General features: G+C 36.5%; 1 protein-coding gene across 1 annotated transcript in view; it reads right to left on the reverse strand.

The window, feature by feature from the left end:
* REC114 (REC114 meiotic recombination protein) overlaps positions 1-27,791 on the reverse strand; it is a 56,762-nt gene that overhangs the window by 21,237 nt on the left and 7,734 nt on the right. The window contains exon 2 of the mRNA XM_010955368.3: positions 24,769-24,858. Coding sequence (XP_010953670.1) covers positions 24,769-24,858 — 90 coding nt within the window. The remainder of the gene's footprint in view (positions 1-24,768; positions 24,859-27,791) is intronic.

Raw genomic sequence — 27,791 nt, forward strand, 5'->3', positions numbered from 1 at the left:
ATTCTCATAATTTCTTTCCTACAAGAGAAGTCAGGAAGTTTCCTCTTCTATTGTCTGGGAATAGTTTGTGTAAAATTAGTGTTGTTTCTTCCTTAAATATCTGAAAGAATTCACCAGACAATTTATACACTTTGAGGTTTTCTCTGCGGGAAGGTCTTCAATAATGGAATTAGTTTTCTCTTTCTTTCTTTCTTTTTTTTAATGGAGGTATGGGGAATTGAACCCAGGACTTCGTGCATACTAAGCATGCACTCTACCACTGAGCTATTTCCCGCCCCTCCCCTGGAATTAAATTTCTTAATAAACATCATATTATTTAGATTTTCTATTCCTTTTTCTGTTTCGGTAAGATTTTTTTTCAAGAAATTTGTGCATTTCATCCAATCAAATTGCAGGATATAAAGATGTTAAATACGTCCTCTTTCATCTCTTCAACGTCTGAAGGCTCCATAGTGATATCCCTCTTTTTATTCCTAATATTAAATTTTCCCTATTTTTAAAAAAATCAGTCTTTGTAAGGGTTCACCAACTTTATTAATCTTTTCAAAGCACTGGTTTTGGGCTTTGCTGATTTTTTTTCTATTGCACATTTGTTTTCTAATTCATTGATTTTTGTTTCCTATAGGCTTCATTTGCTATTACTATTTTTCCATCTTTTCAAGATATGTTCAAATCACTGATTTTCAGTCTTTCAACTTTTCTAATATGCTTTTATAACGACTACAGAATTTTCTCTAAGCACGGCTTAGGCCAACAAATACTCAATTTTGGCACATACACTATATGCACTTGAAAAAATGTCAAGTCATTTTGGGTACAGTGCTCTATGTGTCGATTAGGCCAACACTGTTCATTGTTTTGTTTCAGCTTCTATGTGCTTGCTGATTTTGTCTGCTCTACTACTGGCTATTAAGAGGGGTATGTTAAAGTCTCCCGCTATGACTGTGGATTTGTCTAGATCTTCTTGAGCACTTTTTAATATGTTTTAAAAAAAAAGTTTACTCCAGTCGTACCTCTGCTAAGGAGACTTTCTTTATACCTTGGCCCATCCCGAAAGAGATACTGATGCTCTGTGTTCCCCTATCTTGTGTACACCATTGCTATAGCGCATTCCACTCTGTACTGTGCGGTTGCCTCATTTATGAAGCCCCTGAGAGCAAAGGCCATACTGTATACCTCTGTCTCTTAGCTCAAGGATGACATTCAAACAGGTGAAGGGGGTCAAAAGGTACAAATTTCCAGTTTAAAACAAACAAGTCATGGAGATGTAATGTACACCATGGTGACTATAATTAATGATACTGTATAATTAATGATACATTTTAAAGCTGCTAATGCAATAGATTTTGAAAGTTCTCATCACAGGAAAAAAATTGTAACTATGTAAGACGACAGATATTAACTAGATTATTGTGATCATGTCTCAATGTATACAAATATTGAATCACTTTGTTGTACACCTGAAACTAATATAATGTTAATGCTTCTTATACCTCAATAAAAATAAATTCTAAAAAACCTACTGAATAAAACTGAAAATCATGAGTTTGTATAGATACAAGTAAACAATGGAATAAATCAAAAGTTCAATGAAAAAACAGGAAATTTAGATAGTCTCAAAGTATCTTTCTCATGAACACTTATTAATAGAAAAAGAGTAACTTTACAAGGGAGAAACCTGGCAGACACCTCCTTAATCAAGTGATCAAGTGACCACTGGCAGAAATGGGACACGTGGAAGTCATGCGCCACCTGGTAGATCCAACGAGAAGACGACACCCTCACTTGTGTGGCATTCCTGCCAAATGCACAACGTGAGCCTAATCAGGAGGAGGTGGCATCAAACAAATCCAAACTGAGGGAATTCTACAAAGTACCTGGCCTGTAGTCTTCAAAAGTATCAAGGTAAAGAAGGTCAAAGGAGGACTGAAGAGCCCTCTGAGGCTGAAGAAGGTTAACGAGAGATGACCACTTTTTCCTTTTTGAAATGCATTCACTTTGGCTTCTATGGCCCCACACTCTCCTAGCTTTCTTCCTCCTCTGACAGCTCCTTTTCTGCCACCTCCTTTGCTATCTTATTCTGCTCAACCTCCTCTTTCCCTTGCTCATTTTTTGATCCCCTCCCCAGGCTGTCCTCACCACATCCAGTCTCAATTACTATTTAAATACCTACGATTCCCAAATCATATCTCTAGTGCAGACCTCTCTCTGACCTTCAAAGAACCGGGAGGGTAACTATTAAACAGTAAACGAAAACTTGTGGAACTGACATCTCAGCTCGAGTGTCTCAAAGACATCTCAGATTCCAACTGTCCAGAAACAGAGCCGTGGGCATCACACACACCTGCTGCCAGGCTGGCTCTTCTCTAGAGTTCCCAACCTCAGTCAATGACGCCACCTTCAACTGAGCTGTGTAAGCCGGAAACCTAGAAGTCTCCCTTCACACTCCCCTCCTCCAATCTGCACACTACCACTCGTGACTGATTTAGCTTTAAAATCTCTCCAATCAATCCGTTTCTCTCCATCCTGGTAAAAGCCACCATCTTTCTTGTATCCCTAAAGTATCCTCTTGCCCGCCCCACCTCATCTCTACACTACTGTGAGAAGATGTTTTTTATCTAAAAAACACAGCTGACCCTGTCACCCTCCTGCTTAGAATCCTTCAATAGTGTCCTATTTCTCTCAGGATAAAAACCAAATTTTTCATACAGTCTGCAGAGGAGTAAGCGGGAAGGGTGAAGTTTATGAACCTCTGTATTCTAGTTTATAAATAGAAGACTTCTGAAGATCACAAGCTGCCAAGAAATCATAAGGACAATTAAGGACCTGAAATCTCTTAAGACAAAAGTCTAAAGACACAGAAGAAGCCTTTGTTCTGGTGACGTTCTCTCAACCTTCTCCCCCAATATGGGTGCTGGGAGCAGTGGAATCCACAGGTGCATTCTCAGAAAAAGACTGCAATTTTGGAGCCTATCAACATCTTTCATAACATCTCTTTGAGAAAGCCTTAGCCCAGAATTTGGTCTCATTTTCATGGCATGGGGTACTGCATCAATATCATCTCCAAAGTTTTGCTCATCTACCTTAATTTATGTTTCCTCAGGATTCAGCCTGGGGGCAAGCTTACCTCCCCGGGAAACTTTTCCATATCTCTACTTTTATAAAAAATATACAAATGTGTACATATACATATAGATAGAGTATCTATTTAATATGTATGGAAAAATCAAAAGATAAAAATATTTCAAAGTAAAGACTAAGTCCTCTCTGCCCTCAGCCGCCCAGCCCCCTCCCGGGGCAATCACTGTCACCATGTTCCTGAGAAGCCTCTACTCACACGCTGTGCACAAACAAGCAGATATGCACACGTGATGTATTTTTATCTAAATTACACACATAGTCTCCATTTCTGTGGATAATCTTTTTATAACCCTTGCCCATTTTTAATTCAGTTATAATTTATTTTTATTAATTGCATTGTAGACATTCTTTATATATTCAAGAAATGAACACTTCGTCTTGACTTGAAATTTTTTTTTTGACTTGTCATCTTTTTTTTCCTTCTTCTTTTTCTTAAACTTTGTTTATGGTATTTTCTCCATGCAGAAAATACTGATTTTTTTATGCAGCAAAACTTATCAATCTTTTCTTTTATAGATTCTGGGTTTCTCAGTTTTTATATTTGATTTAGAAAGGCCTTCTTCACTCCACTTTAAATTTTTCTAGCTTGGTTATGGATTTTATTGGACACACCAAAGTTTTCTGCTTTTATTAAGTCAGTAACTCTTGATCTTCTCCTTGGTAATTTAGAAAATCCTTTCTAGGTTTTCATGAAGTTAGTACATAACTTTATATAAGTACCTTCTCTCAGACCTGTATTGCTTTGGTCTTCCAAGGGGCATCTAAGTGTGATGTGGTCACTGGCTTCTGTAAGACAGGATTTATAAAACCCATTCATTCATTTACATTTACTACCCCAAAGATTTACACTTATAACAACGTTTCTAAAAATGACTGAATTTAGTTTTGATAAAGAAATACGTATGGCTGAATTGAACTATAATCCTTATCAAACCATGTACGTTCACACTGTTCACAGTTAATATCAATTTCTGATCTAACTCCTGAATTTTAAATACAGCACTTCCACCTGCATTCATTTCTAGTGGCACTTCAGCCATGTTGTATCAGCACCACAGGCATCTTTTCAAGCTTTTAAGTTTTAGTTTCATGTGTAGCAGTGATTGTAACAGTGCAGTGAACCAGCTGAGCTGGGTATAATGCCACCTCTTGCTATTTCAGTACAGCCTAGACAACAATAAGTGACATTAAAAGTACAAACAAGAAAACGTGGTAAAGCTTTTTAAAAAGAGAAGCGTCATAATTCAGAGTCCCAATTCTCAGTTCTCTATCTTCCATTATTAGAAAATATATGTGACAAAAGACCAAATGCAAAAAGGAAAGCTTTTAGCTTCTAAGAAATAACAAAATTTTTTTTACCTTTAATTTATAGGGTCTACTATAAGTTTTCTGTGTACAATGACTAGATCAGTATGAAAACATTAATTTTAAAAAAGAAAAAAGCAGTGGATGCTAATTCTTTGTCAGTTTGGAAAGGATGTTCTCTGCACAAACCACATTTCCCAGGCATGCCCTCCTCTAATGCTCCATCAGTAAGGATAAAAATAAAAAGAAAGCCTTTTCAAATTAAGAGTACAATTTTAAAGAGCTACAAAGAGCAAAGTATAATTGGAATTTTCAATGAACCATAACCAGGTTAAGAAGAACCAGAGCTGAACACTGGATAAGAAAAGAAAATGCTCTATTTAGGGCAAAGGGCATTGGTTAAAAATAATAATAATAAAAGGGTCCCAACTAGCCTGTACCAAAGAGATGGTTAGAAAATTTACATATACAACAATAGGACAAAAAACTATTTTCATAAGAAGCTTGGTGGATTTAGAAAATTTGAGACAAACAGGCTGAGTACACAAGGCAGGACCTGACCAATATGACACACATATTTAACTTACTCAGATCAACCAATGTCAAATCAAATTACAGAGACATTTTAAAACTTTGATACGGGAAGAATACCACAAACACAGTGAATGCAGGACCACTCATGAACATTTACAGGGCTCCCTCTACATTGCAGGAGCTGTGCAAGGCAAACAGGATTAAAAGATAAAGATGACACAGTGGGAACTCACAGACTAGCGAGGAAGATAAACATGAAGGAGCTTCCCCACCCCCAGAGAAGAGGGGGAGTCATTCTAGGAGAGAGGAGAGCAAACACAAATGTACAGAGGAGTAGCGGAACATGACACGAACAAGGAATAGAGTGTCATTTAGTCTGGCTAGAAAAAAAGATGCAATTTGGTTGTCGCAGAAACTTAGACAACACAAGGTCCAGGGTTTCTCAATCCAAATGAAAACGGAATCCAATACAAAGCTCATATTCTCTAACAAAATCCATCAAAACAAAACACAGCATATGTTACACTTTAATAAATAACAACAAAAACGTAAACAGCTCATTTCAGGCCAGCCCAACATGTGAAGTCAGCAGTAGTCTGCTCCTCCCTGCCCACCTCCCCAAGCATATTACTGAGGAATAATTTTAAGTGACCCATTTCCAAAGTGGAGGGAAGCAAAATTAAAGAGTATGACTCTTGCATTACCTGAAGAACTCAAGGGAAGGGGAAACAACTGCTAGTGGTGGGCAGGAAGTAAGGCTCGGATTCTTCTTGCCAACAGGACCACAGCTCAGGAAGGGAACCTATGTCAGCCGGCAGCCCAGGGAGGAAGTGCAGGTTGCTTTCCAAATCGGTGAGAAAAGGATAGTGTTAGGACAACTGGTCACCCATACGGAAAAAAGTAATACTGGGTTCCTACATCACACTGTACACAAAGATACATTCCAGGAAGATTAGAGACATGAATGTAAAAAAAAAAAAGGAATATGAAAACATTTCTATGGAAGAATTTCTGAAACAAGATATAAAAAGCACAAAACACAAATAAATACACTGATAAATTCATATACATAAAAATTAGAAACTTAAGGACAGCTAAAGCTATTATAAACTAATTAGAAAAATCCAATCACACACTGGGAAAAGAGATTTGCAACCCACCTACTAGTCAACGGCAAAGGACTAGGTTCAAGAATACACAAAGGTCTAGAACTGACAAGCGTAAGACAAGTAACTAATGGGAGAACGGGCATGGAACAAAAAAGCAACTCAGAGTCGCCAATATGAAAAAAGGCTAAAGTTCATTATAATCAGGAAAATAAAATTTTAAAACATGAGATCTCATTCCACATCCACAGATTATCAACATTAAAAATTTTTATTACCGGGCATTTCAAGCATATATGAAAGTAGAGCAGCAAAATGGACACCCATGCAACCCGTCCCGCAATCCAACCACCATCCATTCATAGCCAATCTTATTTCATCTCCAGTTCAACCGCCAAATAATTCTGAAGTGAATCCCAGGCATCACAATACTTTTTTTCTGCAGACATTTTTGTTACATCCTTAAAAGATGGGGGAAATTTTTAAGTCAGATTTATTGATGTATAATTTACATACAGGAAAATCTACCTTTTTAATGCACAGTTCTATGAATCTGACAAACCACCACAGTCGTGTACTCACCATAATCAAGATAAATAATACTTTCATCATTCCCCCACTCAAATGATCTCCTGCCTGCCTACAGTAAACCCTGACGCACACCCTTAGCCCTTGGCAATCGTGAGTCTTTTTTCCGCCTCTATAGTTTTCCCTTTTCCAGAATGCCAGGGAGAGGGAATGACACAGTAGGCACTGTCCTGCGTTGGCTTCTTTTACTTGCAAAATGCATTTAAGATCCATCCAATCTGCTGTGTGCATCAGCAGTCATATGTTTGTATTGCTAAGAGTACTGCATGAATGTACTACAGTTCATTTATATATTCACTGATCTAAAGACTCCGGGTTATTTCCAGTTTGCAGTGTTGAATAAAGCTGCTGTAAGCATTTGTAAAATGTACTGTAAAAGCATTTGCTGTAAGCATTTATTCATGTGAAAATAGGTTTTCATTTCACTTGAGTAAATATTTAGGGCCTTTATTGCTGGGTCATACATATTGCTGGTAAGCATATATTTAACTTTACAAGAAATCGCCAAACCCTCTGCCTACGTGTCTGCATCATTTTGCATTCCCAACAGCGAAGTGTGAGAACTCCGTCCACTCTGCATCCTTGCAAACAGTATTGTAGTTTTTGTTTGTTTAATCTTGGCCATTCTAATAGACATTAATGACACCTCATTGGAGTTTTAATTTGCATTTTCTCTAATCAATGCAACAGATTTCAGTAAGAACTGATGCAAATGTAGAAAAATATTAATGATTGGTTTAAGTTAGGTGGTAGATGTTAGGGTGTTTGTTTATTCCCTACTTGTTTCTATTTGAAATATTTTCACAATAAAGTACCTTTAAATAGCCTTTAAATCTTCATTTATAATTCCTTATAAATGGCAAAAACAAACTTATTTAACTTTAGTATCAATATATGCCTTAAAGAGACAGATCATCCTTTTTGCAAATAACAGTCTGCAAACAGATTTTAGGGGAAGGTAATGGTAATCTAAAAACAGGCCAGAATTTCACAAATCAACACGAAATTTTCAACTTTTTATGCCTTTACAAATTTTCAATACTAAAGATGATTTAGTCTTCAGCTTGATTTTATTTTCATTTTTTCCATATTTCTTACTTAATAATGACATGGAGACCACATCGTATATAAGCGTTGCATTCTGTACAGACCAAGATTACTTCCTCTCCTTACTAAGATCACTCTTAAGAGTTGTACTTTTCACAACAGAACTCTCTTAAATCCTGAGTATATTTACAAAACATAATCTTAATAAAACTCATTTCACAAGAAAATAAATTCTATTCCTGAACTGTACATATTTAAGTATTTACTGCTCCGATGGTTGCTCTGCATCTTTGCACCTGATTATCTGATGAAACATCTATTATGAAAAATAAAACATGAAATCAGCTTGCTTAAGAGTGAATCAATTTTGTCCTTTCTCAATAATAAACCTGCCAAAGACCCACAGGATAAGCTCTCACCATTTCTTTTGCACCTTCCTATGGATTTTCATTTTCACCATCCTTCGTCCAAAAGAAGAAAAAGGACAAGGAATACTTCTGTAAAATGTACCTTGCCTCAAATTCTACTATATACTTCACACTATATATAATAAAAACTTTTTTAAAACTTCAATTAACATTTACTCAACTAGACTGAATATTATACACCCTTGTAGTTGTGTTGCAATAAGATACACTCTTAGTAAAAGGAGTGGTTGGGATTTTTTTTTTTTCACTTCAAACATCATACCTCATTTTCATGGATACTCTTATCTAAGTACTGAAAATGGCTTCAAGGACATGCCTTAAATTCCCACATGATCTGTACTGGCTAGTGAATCATTTCCTCCCCAACTACAACTCCTGTTAATGGGCAGTGAGTCCATGACTCCCTCCCTCAAGACACCCAACACAAAGTGGGCCCATCACAGGCCGTCCTGCATGCTAGGGGATGGAGGTGGTGGGGATGAACAGGAAGGGAAGGATTCAAACGCTATTCATTCAGAGGAGGGAGTAGGAGGAATCTGGAGAAACTCCCAGTTTTCCAATTTGAATAATCAAAAAAATGGTGGTACCAGGAAAGAAAAGAAATAATTGAAGAGAGCAGGGTTTTTTAAATTCTTAAATTGAGGTGAAACTTACATAGAGCAAAGCACACAAGTTTACCGTTTGATACATTTTATACACATACATATTTAACCATCATCCATTCAAGACAGAATATATCTAGAGATCTCGCTCACATATGACCTCTCTCAGTCAAAAATGTCCCCACCGCACCTGCTGCCAAAGGCAACCACTATTCTGACTTCTGTCACCATAGATCAGTTTTGCCTCTTCTTGAATTTAAGTACTCTTTTGTATTTGGCTCCTTTGGTGGGAAAGTTTATTTTTACGTATGTATTTCTGAGAAGCAGGGGAGGATGGGATAATGGCACAGGGGATGAGGAAGCTATGAGGTTGGTTTATTATTTGTCACATTTATTAAACACCTATTATGTGTCAGTATCTACATCAGGAACAGAGAACACCAGGTAAAGAGAGCTTGGTATCTACCTTAAGAGACTGATAATCTAGAGGGGAGACACATAAACGAGTCATTACATCAGTGACAAGCATGCTACGAGCAGGATGGCCATGGCGCCAAGGAAAACATAGCACAGGAGTGGCTTACTTTGCCTAGGGAGGTCATGGAAGACTCAATAAAGACTTGGTTAAAAATTGAAAACTCAAGACTGAGTAGGAAAAAAAAAGATTTGCTAACTTTATAATCTACAGTTGGATGACAGGTGCATGGGAGTTCATTACATTATTCTCTCCACTTCTGTGTATGTTTGACAATATAATTAAAAGTTTACATTGTGTCTTGAAACATGCATAGGAGCTAATCAATATGACAATGAGACAAGAGAAATTTTAAAAGTAATGAGAAGGAAAAACTACAGAGTCTTCAGGAAACCACAAGTCACCTGGGAAAGTGTAGGAATTAAAGACAGAAAAGCCCGGCCACGGGGCTAGACTATCGATGCCCCTGCACTCCACTAAGAGAGTTTAGCTTTGTCCTAAGGTAGCCACTGAAGCAACCCCTGAAAGAGGATGATCTGATTAGACTTGAGCTTTAGAATGATCACTCAGATACCAGAACAGACACAATTAAGAGAAGAAAAGTGACCAGTGGGAAGTTACTGAAGTAACCCTGGCAGGAGATAAGGGAGGCCTAAAATCTATTAATTCCTTCAAAATAAATTTTTATTTAAAAAAAAAAAAGGAAGTGCAATAAAGAGGGCCTAACCTGAGGTAATGGTAATTAAGGTGAAGGGAACACGAGTGTTAAAGGTATTTTGTTAAATATAATTTACTAAAAATTAGCTTGTGGTTCTCTGTCAAGCAAGCTGAGTAATTTAGCAAAAGGGGCTGCATTCGATACAGCAACGGTCAAACTGAATTCTGGTGAATATTTGATTTGTCTATTTAAAAATTCTCCACATGGCCTTGCAGCAATTAAAAACATTTTTCCATAGTTCTTCCCCTCATAATGGGTTTCAGTTGGACTAAACAGAAGGAATCAGAGTAATTGACTCTGAAGCGCTAACGCCAGGGCAGGTGTTCCTCAAGTGCCGACGTCCTCACTGTCAAGGGCAGAGTTTTAGGTACTTGGTAAATTAGATTAGAACAGCAGTGACAACGGGAAAGTTCAGCTGAGTGTCACCGTGCAAAGAAGTCAACAAAGACCAACAAAAATGATGAAATTTCAAGCTAAACCCAAAAGCTAAAGCTAAACCCCAAAGTTTGAAGTTCACAGAATTTGTTCATTTTGAGGTCTCTGGATTTTACAAAATCCCCAAATAACTGGCATAAAACAGCAACCTGTGATAGCTTCAATACCTCACTTTAGCTTTTATAAACATATATATACAACAATGAGGCAAGTCTAATCTTTTACTGTATGAGAACACAGAAGATGCCAACCAAAATAGCCTACGTCCATTAATATAATCATTTACTGTGACCTGTTCTTTAGTCCATTCTGGTTCCACACCTTTCTTTGGCCGTATTTGTTAACATGAAATAGAAAAAAATACTCTATGGTGTGAAATCTTCCTCAGTTACAAACGCTGAACAAAGTGGAAACTCATTTATTCTTCCTTGACTATTTGCAGTTCAGACACTGCTATTTCTACTCCCTGTTCCCATCACTAGTAACTGCTGAAGTCAGGGAATCTCATTAGAATTTGCCACCTCACCGTGCTCAGGCAGGTCAACCTACTTAGCAGCTTAGTCTACTATTTTTTGCCTGATCGTTGTGACAGGAAGAAATAATACCTCCATCCCCAAAGACAAAAGAAAAATAAAATCTTAAATCACAAATTTAGCGTTCAATAGACTCTCCAAATGCCTAGAGCAAACAGGATGGAGGAACAAATGATCCTGGTCACTGGACGTATGTCTTGATTCAGAAACTTAGTAAGAGAAAGTCACAGCAAGGACTACCGCACACAGGGTTGTCACCTGTACCTAAAAAGACTCAAAACCAAAATGGAAAAAAAGGCAAGAGCAGTAACATTCACGGCCCCTTCTGGTTCTCTCTGCGTCACCCATCCATTAATAAAGGACGCCAGAGGTAAGGTTTCCAAACCAAACAACAGTTTGAGGTGCAGGAAAAAATTAAGTTAATGTTGTTTTTATAAGCCACACTTAATTTGGTAACATATTTTGTTACCTGAAACAAGGGAGTTTTCAAAACTAATTGTCAAAGAAATACATTTATATTGCATAATATTCTAGGGAATTCAGAAAGTATTCATTGTACACAGCAGAATGTGAGAATGCTGATCTGTATTTCTATGATTTATTATTGGCTTTCTTCTGGTCACCTCCATTCTTGGTTCTCTCCATAGAAATACCTCAACAGTCTAAAAAAATTAATTCTCAGGCCTGCCCCTGAAAACAGCCTCTGTTCTCTAAAAACCCATGAGTATTTAACAACAAAATAGTGGCAATGTTACTATTTGTATCACATTTTATAGTTTGCAAATCTACCTTATATACAACAGAGCAGATATTATTTACATTTTACAACTAAGGGCACTGAGGGTAAGAATAGCTGGATATTTTGTCTAAAGTCAAATTTCACGGTACTCAAGAAGTTAAAAAACAAAAAACCCTGAGATTCTAACTCATAAAATGGTGCTAGTGGCAAAATAAATAATAATAGTAATGGATGACAATCTACAGAATAAAGTAAATATCCATGAGTTCACATGGATATAATCAAATAAATGAATACAGAAATAAGAGAAACCCTTTTTTAAACAGAATTCCAATTAATAAATGTAGAAAGAATCATAGAAATAGAAAATTACCATTTGACAAACACCAGAGCAATAAATTGTTGTAGGCAAGAATCACCAGTGAATGCTAACGTGAGTAGGCAAAAACAAGATGAGAAACAGGAAACTGGCATACCTCCGAATATCTCCCCACAAGATACCGACTACGAAAGGAAAAACAGTGATGTTACAACTACGTTACAATGGAGTAAGCTGGTAGGTACCACCTTAACCAAGTGCTCAAGGCTATCATCACCAGTAATGAGACATATCAACACCATGTGCTTCCTGAGGCTGAACTGAGAAATGGAGAACATCTCTCTCAGAGACCTTCTACAGAGTAACTGGCCAGCACAAGTGTCAAAGTCACACATGACAGACTAAGGAACTGTCTGGACCGGAGGAGCTCAAGGAGATACGACAACTAAATGCCATGTGGGGCCGTGGGTTAGATCCTGGACAAACAAAAGAACAGTGGATACCTGATGACGTAAGAATAAGGTCTGTCCATCAACGGTATTGTGTCAAGGTCAACTTCCAGCTTTGATCACTGTTCTACACTCAGTGTTAACGTTTGGGGAAGTTGGGTGAAGGGTATATGGGAATTCCTTGTACTATTTTTGCAACTTTTCTGTAAGTCTGAAATTATTTCCAAATAAAAAGATCTTTGCTTATAATCTAAACCTCATTATTTGGAACTGCATTTTCTTGGCTTCAAGTATATAAATTTTGTATCCTCAATAAGCTCACTGAAGTATTAAACGTTCATAAGGGTTAAATCAGTTTAAAAAGAAGAGTTCAAGTAGTTATAGTCAAAGTAAAATCTGCTCATTTCCCCTTCGTTAGTATTAATGATCTAAAAAAATGACTTTTCTCCAATAATAGTAAAAGATCTCCTATTTTAAAAGAATCCAAGTAAAGTTGATTCAATTGAAACTAGTATAGACTTGAAGACTGTGGGAAAAATCTTATACCAAAGGTGTGTTTTCAGAAAGACTTTAAATTTCAGAACATCTGAACAAGAGAAGGGATCTAGAAGCCTGGCTGAGAACTATGACTAAACTTGTGCCATGTCAGTTTGATTAAGAGGGTAAATTGGGACGTAAATTAAACCAAGAATTAGTTTGTGGCATTCAAAATAGAGTAAGAGAAGAAAACTTTTTTTTAAAATATTTGTACTGTAAAAAATTTTAAAACCATGGTATTTACAATGTTTTAGTTATAACATTGATGGCAAAACAGCACAGATAACTGGTGAGCTACATAGGGATGCAAACTTTCCACACAGGCAATAAGAATCAACCAAAGTTTAGCCCCAAAAAGGCACTTTTTCTTCCAAACTACAAGTCCAGTAAACTAAATAGGAGCTCTAAAAATAAAGACACAATCTAAAGAATCTGGCAAATACATTTGACTCTAAGATGTTAGGAAATGAAAAAAGGAGTGGGGGGAGGCACTTGGGTTTTAAGTGTCAAAACTACTCTCTTTGTGAGTAGCTAATACCCTTTCAAAAGCATTATTCCCAAGTTATGACTCACTTCAGAGAAAAGATGAGAAAAAGAAGAAATTAAATGGTCAATAATACTAGCCTCATAGCTTAGGATTTTCATACTAAATGCAAAATAGAAAAATTATTGTCAGTAATTAGTCCCTGAAGAAAGGATAAGAAATATACTGAAAGGCCACAATGATATGCAACAGAACAAAAGTATAATTATAGTTTTAAAAGCAAAGCAGGCTAGATAAGCCCTTAAATTCCCTATCAGAGCCATTACCATATCAGTGAAGCTGGATACATACACTCACTTTCCACAGAACACTTAGCATAACAAAGTAGCTCAGGCTTAGGTCAAAGATCACCCAAATAGAGGGCCTCATTTGTTTGATCCACTATAATAAGGGAATTACTTTCATCTTCATAAATGCTCTTGATTTGTATTTGGATATTCTAGCTCACTGCCAGCAGATCACCCAACTGCTAAAACATAATCTCATCTGAGATACCATGAACAACCAAACCTCACAGAACACTGCAGAACTTTAACTGTTTGTTACCCTATGGAGAGAAAAGGTACATTTTGGTAGAATACTGGAAGTGTTTTTAGTGGGGGGAAAATCAGAAAAATAATCTAATAGGTTTTATACTTCCAGGAATGAGAGTATCTTGAATGCAGGCATTTAACTTACACCTTCATCCCATTACAATTACAATGCCAAAACAAGTCTAAAATAGGAGAGTGCTATAGTGATCCTAGAGACTGGGAATGAATGCCATTCATATGACAAAACGGTTGGAGAATTTCTGCAAGACATGTAAGGTAGATCTGGATGGAAGAAAGATGTCAAGAGCCAACTAGTGACTTTATCTTCCTCGCTGTGACTCAGACAGAAAGCAGAGGAGATAGTGACAAAAATAATCATTAATAGGAAGGGCAAGAGCTAGGGAATGGGTGGGCCACAGGGGGAAAAAAAAAGAAACCCTCCATCTGGAATCCGTTTTACCACTAAATTAAGAGCACTGGAACCAACTGTGCCCCAGGACATGCGCTGCAGTACACCAAACGATGATCTAGGAGATTTAAGAATTTCTCCCAGAAACAGTGGGCAGAAGTCACAGGAAGGTGGATGAATAACAGCATTCAACTGGTCTGTGGCTAGCAAAATACCCATTCCTCATAGAAAAAATTAGAGACATCATTCCCCTGCTAGGACAGGCTCCTAACCTATTCCTCTTAGGCTTTTGGGTAGATGAACAGAAATGTAGGTTTCTATTAACCAGGTCTGTTATGAAATATTTCAAAGGAAAATCTATGAGTATCCAAAGACACTGAGGTTATTGCAGATGAATCCACCCACAGGTCTCTAGATGAGGCTTCTCTAAGCATAAGCATAGAAAAAGGGAGATGAAAGAGGAGGAGAAGAAAGTGGGGGTGGGGAATCGGAGGAGGAAGGGTTAAAAGGAGAAAGGATGGGAAGTGGGGAACAAGAGGAGGAGGAGAAAAAAAGAAGTCACCATACTGCACTTATGAAATCATTCTGCAACAAAAATGAAAGAGGAAAATACAACACTCAAGATACAGTTTTGAAAAAAAAAAACAAACCAACAACAACCCTAGAAACAGAAGCAAATTTTAATTAAAACTGCCTGTATGAAATTTAATAATTTTTTTTAAAAAAACAGGATTTTGAAACAAGAGATAAAAGATCAGATATTGGGTAACAGACTGAGGTTTAGCTAAGAAATAAGAAAGGATGTAATAGAATGAACAACATTACAGGAGAATAAAAAACGTAGTAACGGAAGTAAAAATTACATTAGTGATTACCTAACAAAAAAATGAGCAGATTTCAACAGACACTTCTCAAAAGAGGATATCCAGATGGCCAATAAATATAAGAAAAAGTAAACAATTTCATTAGTAATTAGAAAAATATAAATTAAAACCAAAATGAGATATCACCACACACCTATTCAAAATGCAAAAATAAAAAGAAAATACCAAGTTTTGTCAAGAACGTGGAGTGCTCTCATACATTACTAGCGGGAGTGTAAACTGCGTATAATCACTTTGGAAAACTCTTTCGCAGTATCTACCAAAGCTGAACATGGGCGTACCCTCTGACCTGCCTTTCAGAGTGTCCATGGATTAGTAGCAACACATCCCTAGGAATCCATCAGAAATGCAAAATCTCAGAACACACTCAACAGCTGTAATTCACAATCAGTATTTCACTAACAGCCTAAATAATTCATATGCACATTGAAGTTTGAGAAGTGCTGCCCTACAACTCATCCATTTTGCTTCAAACTCATCCATTCCACTCCTGGTTATATGCTCAACAAAGATAGATACAAGTGTTCACCAGAAGGTATCTACTAGAATGTTTACAGCAGCACCATTCCTAATAGCTAAAAATTAGAAATTATCCAAACACCCAACAACAGGACAATGGACAAGCAATTGTGATATATTCCAAAATGAGAATGAACAATATGTAACTGCACACAATAATACATACAAGTCTTATACATAGAACAATGAGTGAAAGAAGTCATACAGAGGACAGGCCTGTATTACTCATTTTACATAAAGTCCAAAAACAAGCAAAGCTAACTTGTAGTGCTGGAAGTCAGGATGGTGGTTGGCCTTCGGGAGAGCAGTGGTCCTACAGCAGTGACTGGATAGGAACATGAGAGAGGTTTTAGGGGTACTCAAATGCTCTGTTTCTCAGGTAAAATTTCCAGTTATAAAATAAGTCATAGAGATGTCACGTACAGCATGATGACTATAGTTAATAACAGCACACTGCATATTTGAAAGTTGCTAAGAGAGTAGATCTTGAAAGTTTTCACTGCAAGAAAAAATTGATAACTATTTATGGTGATGGATGTTAACTACACTTACTGTGATTATTTCACAATATATACATATATCGAATCATTATGTTGTATGGCTGAAACTAATACAACGTTATAGGTCAACTATACCTCAATAAAATGTTCTATTTCTTAACCTGACCAGTAAACATATGAAAGATGTGTTTCATTAGTCATCCAGGAAATGAAAATTAAACCACAATGACAAACCATTACCCAGACACTAGAATACCTAAAGTTACAAAAACTGACAATACCAAGTGTTAGCGAGAATACAGAACAACATGGACTATCAAACAGAGCTGGTAGGAAAGCAGAATAGTACAATCACTTTGAAAAAGAGAACAACAGTTTATTATAAAGTTAAATCTCCACTTACTATGCAACCCAGAAATTCCCCTTGTGGGTATTACCCAAGAGAAATTAATACATATGTCCACACAAAGACTTGTATACAAATGTTCATAGCAGCTTTATTCAAGTTGTCCCAAACCAGAAATAACCCAAATATCTATCAATACATGAGGAAATAAGACAAATATGGTACCATCCACAAAATGACATTCTACTCAGAAATAAAAGAGAACATGATACACACAGCAATGTGGACAAGTCTCAGAAACACTATGCTGTGTAGAAGCAGCCAGACACAAAAGAGTATGTACTATATAATTCCATTTATAGCAATTGCTAGCAAAGGCAAAACTAATCTGTGGTGACAGAAAGCAGAGCAGAAAGAAAAAGTGGTTGCCTGGGAATGGCAGTGGGTGGGCACGAAGGAGCTTTTGGGGATAAGGGAAATGCTTCCTACCATAATTGCGATGGTGGCTTACACAATTGTATACATTTATCAAAATGTAGTGAACTCAATAAGCACATTTTACTGTGTGTAAGTTATACTCCAATATAACTCATTTTCAAATAAGCCAATGACAAATCGAGAAAAAATACAATTCAACATGCATTCAAAGGTTTAATAGTCTTCCTCCAGAGAGAGAATGCCGATAATACCAACAGCAAAACCCCACTATTCCATTAAAAACCGTGAAGCACACTGGATTTCCAGAATGCTGAGAAACTTGCAGAAACACCTGAGGACTGACAACTTTTGATTTCAGAAAAAGATGCAGATATGAATCCAATGCCTGTAAACATTTCCTTAGTCAGAAGATAACTGAGAAAAGTCTTCTGGGATGATAACATAAGTCCTAGGTATAAAAGTTTATGGCTCAGGAAAAAGGGGTCCTTTCCAGAGCCAGGCAAAAATAGTGTCATCAGACAACAGGGTTAGGGAAAGCCCTGCTGAGATTCACTGTATCTACTGCGTCCATGTGTGATCACCTCACTTCTCATAAGATTCTGTTGCCTTTGCCAATTAAGCAAGGAAGTTAATCCAACCCCACTGTGTGTGAATGCGCTTTCTCCTGCCACCCACCCGAAATGCATCAGCTTGCATCAAAAGTGAGACTGGCACAGACATCCCACCACGCTTGTTAAACAGGTTTGGAAGGAGTGCTGGGAAGGCAAGTGAGAGGACTGCTGCCTGACGAAGCGTGGGTGGAGGTGAGAGAGCTTAGAGCAGTTCTGTGAGCTTCTTTCCTGGAGTAGTCTTAAGAGTGGAGTTCACAGACTATTCTCTTATTTCTGAAAAGTTGAGCCCAACGGATGATTTAAAAGCGGAGAGACAAGACAGTCTAAGACACAGTTCACTGTACCTCACTAAGGTGAGGATGATGATCACAGGTTCTCAAAGGGAGCTGAAAGGCCAGGGGAGACAGAGGAGAAATGGTAGAAGACCCCCTCATACGCTTCTCAGATGGGCAGTCAGCAACCTCTCATGCCAGGAATGCATAAAAGCTGAGGTTTATCTAGATGTGGGAAAGTATAAAAATAGAGCAGCAAAATGCTTATATATCACTAACCCAACGCTCTGTAGAAGAGACAACAAAACACAGAAAAGTGGTATTAATTGATACCTGGGGTTTTAAATGTGGGAAGGTGGTGATAATAAAGTTACGAAGAGCTTTGTCTTCCTTGATGCTTCTTGAATAAGTGGCCAAAGAAAACACTGGTTCTAGTCTGAAGAGTTTAATTTATAAAGTTTGTGCTAAATTCTGAAACTGAGATGATGATTGGGACAAAATTTTTTAATCTGAATTAAAATCAGTGTTTAAAATTAGTGTTCTAGAGTTCACTTAAATAGGAATATAACATTTTCACTGGTAAATAGACTAATCATTTTGGAAAAATATTTGGGCTGGGTGTGAAAAGTGAAAAGAAAGACAAATCAGAAACTATGAATTCCATTTCCAGGATGACCCTTGTTTCCCAAGAAAATAGAATTAAAATTTTCTCAAGGCCATTTAACTTCTGTGTTTCAGACATAATTTTATTTAGGTGAAGACGCTTGTACTGGATCAGAGCCAACTGAGACAAAAAGGAGTGCCTGGAAATAGAGGCCAAAGTCTGAGAAAGTAATTTCCCCCATTTGGGTATCTTTAAGAATCTTGGCTTAAGACTGGATTCTGTAACTTCTGAGTTGAGAAGGGAGATGCTGATAAAAGGTAGATCTTTGTAGATTTACAATTATAAATGGAATGCTTTTAAATTCAGAGAAATATCCCCAAAGGAGTTATGAACTCTACAGTTTAAAAATATCCCGTGGACCTCATAGGAGGTGGCAGTCAGAGAACTAAGAAGTTTAAGGGAAATCAAGTTTAAATAGCTGCCCAGATTCAAGCAGAGGGCCCAAACCCTGTTTGGGTTTCTACAAAAATATCACAGAGGGAGCTGTTTTGGGGGCCTAGTAATCAGTTTCTCTGAAAGAAAGAACCGCACTTTTTTTTTTTTTTGGTTGTGCAGCTTCCACAAAATTTGATAGTACAAATATAGCACATTTTAATCCACGCCAACAATAAGGTTCTCATACTAAAACAAAGTGGGTAAAATTTTCCATGGCTGTCCTGTCACTACCTTTTATGGGAAAAATTCTAAAAATATATCACAAGCCAGATTAGTATGGAGGGAGAGGGTGTGTAAATATAATACCAACATAAAATTACAACCGCAATGTGCTATAATCCAAATATGTTTCCTCTTCTACATGTTGGTTCTTGTGAAACCCAGAAAATATTGTGAATATACTGCATAAACTAACAAAATTGTTCTTTGATTTAGGGGGGAAAATTTTTTTTAAATATGTATTCTTATTTTTATCACACACATATATGTAATTTTAAAAATAAAATATTCCTATAATAAACACTGACTCAGTAAGAACTGAATATTTTTAAGGTTTATTACATCATCAAAACTAAAAAAAAAGGAAAAATCATCTCAATAGATGCAGAAACAGCATTCAATAAAATTCAACTCGTATTCATGATTAAAAACTCTCAGGTAACTAGAATAGAAGGTAACTTCCTCAATCTCATAAAGGGTACCTACAAAAACCCTACAGCTAATATTATAGTTATTGGCAGAAGGACCAAATGCTTTCCCCCTAAGATCAGGAACCCAAGCAAGGATGTCAATTCCCACTATTTTTACTCAACGTTGTAAAGGATGTCTGAGCCAGGGCAATCCTGGGGAAAAAGAAGCAGAGAGGTGGGCAGAGTATACAGCTTGGAAAGGAGGAATATAAAACTGTCTATTCAGACAGCAGATCGCCTATGTAGAAAATCCTACAAAACACCTACAAAAAAGCTGTAGAACTAATACATGAGTTTAGCAAGATGATCCCAGGATACAAGGTCAACATGAAAAAAAAAATCAATTGTATTTCTACATACTAGTAACTAACTATTAGACATTGAGATTTATAAAATTCTATTTACAATCACTTAACTATGAAGTATTTGTGAATAAAGTTAGCTAAATATGTACAAGACCTATTGTGAAAACTACAAAACACTGCTGAAAGTATTTAAATAAATATAATAGATAAAAGATATAAATAACTGGAGTCATAACACGTTCATGGATCACAAGACAATATTAAGATGTCAATTCTCCTAAAATGATTAACAAATTCAAAAGAATCCCAATCAAAATCCCAGAAATCTCAGCAGATTTTTTTTGTAGGAAAGCTGACACTAAAATTTATGTGGAAATGCAAATGACCTAGAACAGCCAGAACAACTTTGAAAAAGACCATGCAGGAATTAACTTACGATTTCAAAAACTACAGCAAACTCCTAGGGATATATCCAGAGGGAACCTTAATTCAAAAAGACACATGCACCCCAATGTTCATAGCAGCACTATTTACAATAGCCAAGCCATGGAAACAACCTAAATGTCCACTGACAGATGACTAGATGAAGAAGTTGTGGCATATTTACACAATGGAATACTACTCAGCCATAAAAAATAAAATAATGCCATTTGCAGCAACATGGATGGACCTGGAGAATGTTATTCTAAGTGAAATAAGCCAGAAAGAGAAAGAAAAATACCATATGAAATCACTTACATGTGGAATCAAAAAAAAAAAAAAAAAAAGACAAACGAACTTATTTACAAAACAGAAACAGACTCACAGACATAGAAAACAAATCTATGGTTACCAGGGGGAGAAGAGGGTGGGAAGGAATAATTCGGGAGTTTGAGATTTTCAGATATTAACTAATATATAAAATATAGATAAACAACAAGTTTATACTGTATGGCACAGTGAACTATATTCAATATCTTGTAGTAACTTATGGTGAAAGAATATGAAAATGAATTTATGTATGTTCCTATGTGACTGAAGTATTGTGCTATATACCAGAAATTGAGACAACATTGTAAACTGACAATACTTCAATAAAAAAATATATTAAAAAACTAAAGTAAGCAAGACAGTGTGTTATTGGAGTAAGGATAGACATTTAGGTCAACAGAACAGAAAAGAGTTTAGAAATAGACCCACACATACATAGCAAATTGATTTTTAACAAAGGAGCGAAGGTAATTCATCAATGAAAAGCTAGTCTTTTCACTAAACAGTGCTGGAACAATTGTTAAGTACATGCCAAAAAATTAACCCAGACCCTTAACCCTCACTATACATTAAAAATCAATTAAATGGTTCCAGAAGTAGAATCCCGAAGATCCATGATTATATTCTATAATACAGTGATTTTTCAATAATGCATCACTTTAATTGAAGCGGAGAAGGGACTATATACAAAATAATATTAATGTTATTCAATACCACTATAAATTCATAATGAACCATAGGCCTAAATGTTAAGAGCTAAAACTATAAAACTTCTCGAAGAAAATGCAGAAAAATAATCACTGCCATCTTAAGAGTAGACAAAAATTTCTTAAATAGCATATAAAGAGAAAAAAATTGGACTTCATCAAAATTTTAGGCTTCTGCTCATCAAAAGACACTGCTAAGAAACAAAAAGGCAAGCCACAGACTGGGTGAAATATTCGCAGAACGCATGTCTGATAGAAGAGCTGTAAGCAGAATAAGAACTCCTACAATTCAAATATAAAAAGACAACTCAAACATGGTTAAAAAATATAAACAGACACTTCACCAACAAGATACACAAATGGCAAAAAAAAAATCACACGAAATGATGTTCAATATCATTAGTCATTAAGGGAATGCAAATTAAAACCACCATGAGATACCACTACATATCCACAAGAACAATTAAACTTAAAAAGACTGACAATACTAAGTGCTGGTGAGGACGCAGAATAATTGGAATCCTCACACATTGCTTGTGGGACTGTAACTTTGGGAAACAGCTCTGCAGTTTCTTATAAGGTTAAACACAGATGTACCATATAACCCAGCAACAGTTCCTCAACATTTGAATCTCAACATTTGAATTATGCTAAGTGGAAGAAGCTAGACACAAAAGGACTATTATATAATTTCATTTATATGAAATTCTAGAAAAGGCAAAATTATGATGACAGAAAGCAGATCAGTGGTTTTGCTAGGTGCCTAGGGTGGACAGATGGGACTGACGACAAAGGAGCACAAGGGAAGTTTTTGGGTTAATTGAAATGTTCTATATCATGAATGTGTGGTAGTTTTATGACTGCACACATTTATCAAAACACATCAAACTGAAAACTTAAAATTAGTGAATTTTATTTTATGTAAATTATACCTCAACAAGGTGATTTTTCAAGAGTTTAAAGATTTAAAAAATATTACTCAAGTTATATATGTATACACAACATGCACCAAATTGTGAAGCTACAATATTTTTCAATAGTGGTGTCTTGGAATTTGGTAAACTTGGTTTTGTAACTGCAGTGCAAAAATCTTTTCACATATGATACCAAGTTTGTAACAACATCTACCACTGATGCAAAAGAATGAAGCAGAGACAAGGTACAGGGTCAGCCCCTATGTTTAAGGAAGCTGAACTGCATTAATGCCACCATTCAGCAAAGACCCATAACACTGACAGGGAGAATTAGCTGTGCATTAGGCATCCCTCAGTCTACCATCTGGAATACTCCACATTTGAAGCTGAAGAAGAAATCTTATCTCCTGGCAACTGATACAAGCCCTAACAGTGGCAGATTAAGCACAACTGACCGTTTTAAAAGTCACAAGGAACACAAAAATAACTTCGCAGGTCACCTCATCTTCCAAGATAAGTTTACATTCCACTTATGTGGAAAGATGAATCATCACAATACACAGCTGTGGGGTGCTGCCATCATATTGTAATAGAATGTGTAAGGGTTCACCGAAAATTCATGTCTTTTAAATATATTTCATGTATATTATTTGTTTATTGCTGTTTCTCTCCACTGGAATGATGACACTCCACAATGACAGCGATTTCTGTCTTTCCTGTTCACTGCTATACCCCTAGTACCTAGAATAATGCCTAGCATACAGTAATTGCTCAATAAACAATTGTTAAATGAATAAATTATGCCTACATATTCAGTAAATACTTGCACAAATTTATTATGTCTAGTAGATATCAGTCACAGCTAAATGACATAATAGCCTTCCCTTACATTTCCTTTCTTGTACGGTTTCTTTGATCAGAAGATGATTATATTGTTTCTTCATTCATTTGCTTCTAAGTACCAATTCAAACATAAGGTTTCAATATACAAATAATAAATGCTGGAGAGGGTGTGGAGAAAAGGGAACCTCCTGCTCTGTTGGTAGGAGTGTAAATTGGTGCAGCCACTATAGAAAACAGTATGCAGGTTCCTTAAAAAGCTACAAAGAGAGCTACCATATGATCCAGCAATTTCACTTCTGGGCATATACCTGGAAAAGACAGAAATTCTAATTCGAAAAGACACATGCACTCCAACACTCATAGCAGCACTATTTATAATTGCCAAGACATGGAAGCTACCTAAGTGTCCGTCAACAGAGAAATGGAAAAAGAAGTTGTGAGATATATAGATACAGATATATAGATATACACAAACATATATACATACACATATATACATACAATGGAATATTGCTCAGCCAGAAAAAAGAGTGAATTATTGCCATTCGCAGCAACATGGATGGACACAGAGATTATCATATTAAGTGAAGTCTGACAGAGAAAGATAAACACTAGAATTTATAACTTATATGTGGAATCTAAAAATAACACATAAATTTATTTACAAAACAGAAACAGACTCACATAGAAAAAAACTTACAACCGGTTACTAAAGGAGAAAAGGCAGGGGAAGGATAAATTAGGAGAATGGGATTAACAGATACACACCACTATATATAAAATAGATACGTAATAAGGATTTACTGTATAGCACTATATTCAATATCTTATAATAACCTGTAAGGGAAAATAATCTGAAAAAATATATAACTGAATCATCTTGCTGTATACCTGAAATTAATATAATATTGTAAATCAACTACACTTCAATTAAAAAAATTAACTTTCAAGCAATTGATTCTTTATATATTTCTTCATTTCAAAGTTTCCTACAATTTGTGTGTATTCAGAATAAAAAACATGCATTTTTATAAAATTAGAGTTTTATAGAGGGCCGTATCGATTGATAATAGCATGCTTCAAGTTTTATTTTAGCTATTCCTCAAATCTATTCCTCTCTGCATATGCTCTTTATCTGGAAAACCCTCCACCCATTTCTCTACAAATCTAGCCTATCTTCAACCCAATCTCCCCAATGAGAAATCCTTTATAATACTTGTTAATCTCTATCCTTTGATCCAATCCGACTCCCAACAAAACCCTAAACCCCTTTAGGGCAGGAAATATTCAGTATGTTTTTTATTTCCCACTGTTAACAGAACTTTCGAAAAATTCTTTATTTGTAGAATCTGATGAATTTTAGTGAGAACCTTCAACATAAAAAATTAATGTAAGACTACAAAGATGAGGAAATATAGCTACATACTAAACTATACGCATAAAACCTACCAGTAGCGTCTGTCCTTGGGAAATGAAGAAATGACCTGATATAACTATGGTGAGAACAAGGTGCCCAGATTCTTCATTGGAGTCAAAAACCTTGAAAAAGAGCGAGAGAAATGTGTATAAGACAATTCATTTCTGTAATACTAACAAACTTATGACTAAACTTTCTCTCATACAGATCTTCACACTCTGAATGTTCCCTTTCTCTCCATTTAACCTATAGTCATTCCCTTATACTTTCAAGTTTCTCCTCAAATAGGGGTTAACAGCCAAGCTTTTAAAATATGTAACTAAAACCAGTATTTTGAAACAAGAATACTAGATGAAAATCAAAGATTTGGGGCCTGAGCCAACCACTTTTCACTTATATTTTAATAAATCATTATCTTTGAGCCTCAATTTCCTTTCTGCACAATGGGGATGATGCCTTACAGGACTTCTGTCAGACTTCAGACTCACAGTTACTTAGCCATTTACTCCATTCATAAAGCCTCAAAATCTGGTGCTCTCCTTTGGATGAGCTTTAATTTGTAACGTCACTCTTAAAAATAGGGTGCCCAAAACTGACCATAATACTCTTGGTATGCTCCAGAACCTCCTTTTATTTGCAGTAATGAAGCCTACAATCACGTTAACCTTTAGAGGGAGCAGTCCCATTGAAGAGTGATCTTGTATCAATAAAACCTCCTGAACCTTCATCACCTATGTTGATAAATCATACTTTTACTTTCCTCATCTGAACCTAAATGTAAAACCTTGCATTTATCCCCATTATATTTTACCTTGTTAGATTTGGTCTATAGTTGTGGTGGGGAGTTGAGGCAATTAAATCAAAGTGTCAAGGAAGACATGACTCTTAAGAGTGGGATTTGGGTCTTAATAAGTGACAACACTGTAGATGTGTCTTTAATATCATTAATAAACATTGTAAAGGTAAACATCCATGTATAAATAATAAGATGAAATTACAGACTCATCTTAATGCTCAAGCTCAAAATAATTAACACATACCTAACTCAAGTATATTTTTATAAGGTTACTGCAGTCTATTGAGAAATAATGTTCTATCTTACAATTTCATATGTGAGGTTTGGAGTTTTAATGCTATATTTAAACTCCAGATTTCCTAATGAGTCTTCCCTAATTCACGTTAAATTTCAAACTTAAAAATCAAATAACATTTTGGATGTCAAGGAGGGCATACTAAGCCCTGCACTGTTTCCTTCAGTGGTTGTTATCCAGCCTCTTTCCCAATAGTAGGATTTCAGTTATTTGTATGCCACTCTTCCCATCATAGTTTGAATAAATTGTCTTCTATGTTTCATAACCACTTAAAACCACAAGGATATCTAGGAGTCAAGCACACCTATCAAATCTAGAGTCTGTTGAATTCTTTGGGAGGCAACGTAATGGTCAATTTTTTTTTTTAGAAATATAACATATATTCCAAATAATACACAACACTTAAATGTACAATTCAATGACTGATGATAAAGCAAACATATAATCACCACTCAGCTGAAGAAACAGAAGCCTTCTAGAAGGCACCCCAGTGCTATCTCCCAATTACTACCTGCTCTCTCCTCCCTGTAAGATAACCTCCATCCTGACTTCAAACACTATAGTTTTAGCTATATGAATAGACTCATACAGAAAAGAATTCATGTCTGACTTCATCAATGGTGTTGCATGTACCTGAGTTCATTCATTTTCATTACTGTAGAATACCATCCTATGACTATACCACTATTTTTTCATTCTTCTGTTTGTTTTCATTACTGAAAAATAACATTCTATGATAATACTACCATTTATTTTTTCATTCTTCTGTTCAAGAATACTGTTTTCCAGTGTGAGTCTACTACAAATAATGTTGTTATGAACATTCTTACATATGTCCCTTGTTGGGTAGAAACACTCATTATGGAGATGCCAATTCTTTCCAAATTACTTTGTAATTTTTCTCCCCTGACCTCCACACTTTACATCTAATTGCTCACTCAACATCTCCACTTAACAGTCATCTCAAAATTAACAGCCCCAACTTGAAATCTGAACTTTCCCATTCATTCATTCAGTATTTACAAAGTGTCAGGCAAGTGGCATCTGTTGCCTGTCACCAGGAGTAGAAGTCCAAACACATCGGCCCACTGCATCTCAGTACCGGAGTTACTATAGAAAACAACGCTGTGAAGCACTAGAGGGAACAGCTCTTGACTCACACGGAGAAGAAACAAGGCAAGATCAGCATCAGTAGTGGCGGCCGGCTCCCCCACAGCCAGCAGGCCCCTCTTGGCAGCCATGAAGGGCAGCTGGCCTGCATTTATCCCTCATGGCTGCAGCACAAGGACCCCTTTTCTTCTCCCCAGGAGACAGATACAGCAATGGGGCTGGCCAGAAGTCATATGATGCTTGAGCAGAACAAGGGAGCACAGGCTGTGAGAACTCTCTCTTGCTAAATAAGCGTTCCAGGCCCAAGGCCCATTCTTACGTAGCCGAGGCCAAGACGGGGCTGCAAGACTACATGCACCAGACTACCTTTCCCAACGCAAAGCACCTGCCGTGTACCAGGCTGCTGCAGGTTTTGACTCCCACAGTTTTCCCATCTCAGAATATAATTCTATCATTCCATTTTGTTAGGCCCAAACTGTGGAATCGTTCTTGAGTCCTCTCCCTTCTGCATGCCCACAATCATCAGCAAATCCTTCATAACTGCCTTCAAAGTATTCAGAACCTAACTGCTTCTCACAGGTCTGGTCTGAGTCATGTCATCATAATCTCTAGTTGGTTTATTTTAATAACCTCCTATCTGGCTTTCCAGTTTCTGTTCTTGTTCCCCCTTTTCTACACAGTTTATTCTCAATACAGTAGCCAGAGTGATCCTTTTAAAACCTAAATCAGGTCATGTAATTTCTAGCTCAAAGTCCTACAACAGCTTTCCATCTCATCTAGAGAATTCATGCAAGATGTTAGCCCTCCATTACCTCTCTGCTCTCGTCGCCTCTTTGGGACTACATCAAACTAAC

Source organism: Camelus bactrianus, chromosome 27, assembly GCF_048773025.1.
Source record: "Camelus bactrianus isolate YW-2024 breed Bactrian camel chromosome 27, ASM4877302v1, whole genome shotgun sequence".
Classification (NCBI taxonomy): Eukaryota; Metazoa; Chordata; class Mammalia; order Artiodactyla; family Camelidae; genus Camelus; species Camelus bactrianus.